This window comes from Condylura cristata, unplaced genomic scaffold (assembly GCF_000260355.1).
Source record: "Condylura cristata isolate star-nosed mole 26May11 unplaced genomic scaffold, ConCri1.0 scaffold00003, whole genome shotgun sequence".
NCBI lineage: Eukaryota > Metazoa > Chordata > Mammalia > Eulipotyphla > Talpidae > Condylura > Condylura cristata.
This window is the reverse complement of record NW_004567104.1, coordinates 77,578,102-77,580,568: the sequence shown is the minus strand read 5'-3', so window position 1 is coordinate 77,580,568 and position 2,467 is coordinate 77,578,102. Positions and strand designations below refer to the sequence as shown.

General features: G+C 63.8%; 1 protein-coding gene across 1 annotated transcript in view; it reads right to left on the bottom strand.

Moving 5' to 3' along the window:
• FAM3B (family with sequence similarity 3, member B) overlaps positions 1–2,467 on the bottom strand; it is a 27,380-nt gene that overhangs the window by 4,583 nt on the left and 20,330 nt on the right. The window contains exons 3-5 of the mRNA XM_012730982.1: positions 2,192–2,250; positions 770–820; positions 14–101 (exon numbers count right to left, since the gene is read on the bottom strand). Coding sequence (XP_012586436.1) covers positions 14–101; positions 770–820; positions 2,192–2,250 — 198 coding nt within the window. The remainder of the gene's footprint in view (positions 1–13; positions 102–769; positions 821–2,191; positions 2,251–2,467) is intronic.

Genomic DNA, 2,467 nt, shown 5'->3' with positions numbered 1-2,467 from the left:
CAAGCACACGCACCTGCTGCTGCCGTCGTCATGGGTCACCATGAAGATGAGGGACTTCGGGGCCGCACTCTGGATGAACTTTGTCATCGCTCCAGAATGATCTGTGGGTCAATGCAAACCAGTTTTAGGGTCTCCTCTGGTGGCGGGGCGCCTGCCTCCGCCTGCACCCTGCTCTCAGCCTCTCGTCCACGCGGCCTCCTGACGTGCGTCTCCCCGGGGTGGGCGAGGCAGGCTCCCCGAAACCTGGGTGGTGCCCACCACATAGGTGCCAGCCTTCAAGTGGGGAGCCGGCGGCACAGTGGGGCCCCTGTGATGACCCACAAAGTTTGGGGCCAGCTGAGGCCAGCGGCCCGGGGCCCCGGCGCACACCGTGGACAGAGGAACAGACACCCAGGCCACCAGGCCTGCTGTGCCGCGGTGAGAACACGGCCCGCCCCCACTTGCCACGGCCCCCTGTGGGCCCCAGGTGGCCCTGCTACGGGCTGGTGCCAGGAGTGGACAGGCAGGGGGCAGGTGTCCAGGGGTCCGGGAAGCCTCCCTGGCCTCCGGCATCAGAGCACGACGCAGGACAAAGTCAAGACGCCTCTTCTCTGCCGCCACTGGACCAGGGACTCAGGGACCAGCCCGGGGCGCCTCCCCAGGGACACCCGCCAGCGGAGCGCCCCTGGGGGCGCATGGGGAGTCTGGACACGCGCGGGAGCTCCTGGCATTTGGTCAGGAGACCGACAGAGAAGGGCTGTTCCTGGCGCTCGGGGGACAGTGCTCTTACCGCCTTCGTACATGTCGAAATGCTGAGTGGCCAGCACCTTCCCCGTCACGTCTGCAAGGAAGAGAGGCGCCTTCACTGGACAGCCCGAGGGACACGGCGGCGGGGGGCTCTGCTCCCCCTGCCCTCAGCCCCCTCCTTGGGGTCCTCCAGGTTCCCAGCCGGACCAGCCGCCAGGGAAGTGGCCTCAGGGTCCCTCGCCCCACACTGGGCGAGGCACTCAGCTCTCTGGGGGCAGAGGAAACCCAGCCCGCTCCCTGCCGTCCTTCCTGCTGGACGCCCTCAGGCAGCTTCCCGGAGGCCCCAGGGTCTCTGACCGGAGGCCAGCGCCCGTGGTGGCCCGGCGCCTGTCTGGCCTCACCCGCCCTCTGCCCCCCTTGCTCACTGATTCCTCGTGGGGACGGTGCTGGTGCAGACTGGGGGCTGTGTCCAAGCCTGTTTCTGATCGGCTTCGGGTTTCATATTTTAGGAACCACAAAGGTCCGGAGAGCGAGACTCCGGCAAGGAGTAACCCTGACTCGCTGCGTCCAGGAGCAGCCGGAACCCACACGCGGCACGGCACGCACAAGCACACGGCACACGGCACGCGCGGGCACGCGACACGCTCACACACCACAGCGCACACGCACCGCACACACAGCACACACCATGTACATGCATGTGCACACGCGCACACGGCAATACAGCACAGACACACAACACACCGTGAGTGCACATGACACGCGTGCACATGACACGCGTGCACATGACACGCGTGCACATGACACGCGTGCACATGACACGCGTGCACACGACACGCCCGCACATGACATGTGTGCACACGACACGCAATGCACACGACATGCACATGCACATGACACGCCTGCACACGACACGCCTGCACGCGACACGCCTGCACACGACACGCCTGCACGCGACACGCCTGCACACGACACACATGCACACGACACGCCCGCACATGACATACATGCACACGACACGCACATGCACACGACATGCACATGCACATGACACGCCTGCACACGACACGCCTGCACACGACACACATGCACACAACACGCGTGCACACAACATACGTGCACACCACACGCGTGTACACCACACGCGTGTACACCACACGCGTGCACACCACACGCCTGCACACGACACGCACATGCACATGTCATGCACATGCACTTGACACGCCTGCACGCGACACACATGCACGCAACATGTGTGCACACAACACATATGCACATGACACGCCTGCACACGACACGCGTGCACACGACACACGTGCACACGACACACGTGCACACGACACACGTGCACATGACACACGTGCACACGACATGCACATGCACATGCACATGCACAGCACTGAAGCATCTGCAAACCCAATGAGCATTTCGAGCAAAGTCCTAAAGAAAACCCGCAGGCACTTACAGTCGACAATGGCGATATTTATTCCTCTTCCAACATTTCTGGCCTTTTCTCCTATGAGCCTGGAAGGTAACCAGGCGTGAGTCCCGCCCCCCACCGAGCGTGAGCCCCGCCCCCCACCGACTGTGAGCCCCGCCTCCGGGCTGCCGCGGGGAGCCTCCGCTCCGAGCCCGCGGCACATGGCTGGGCGGGTCCCTCTGGCCCCGACTCCTTCGCCGCCGAGTAATTTTCTTTTTGAAAGATTTGCTTATTTATGCACACACGAAGTGGGGTACAGGC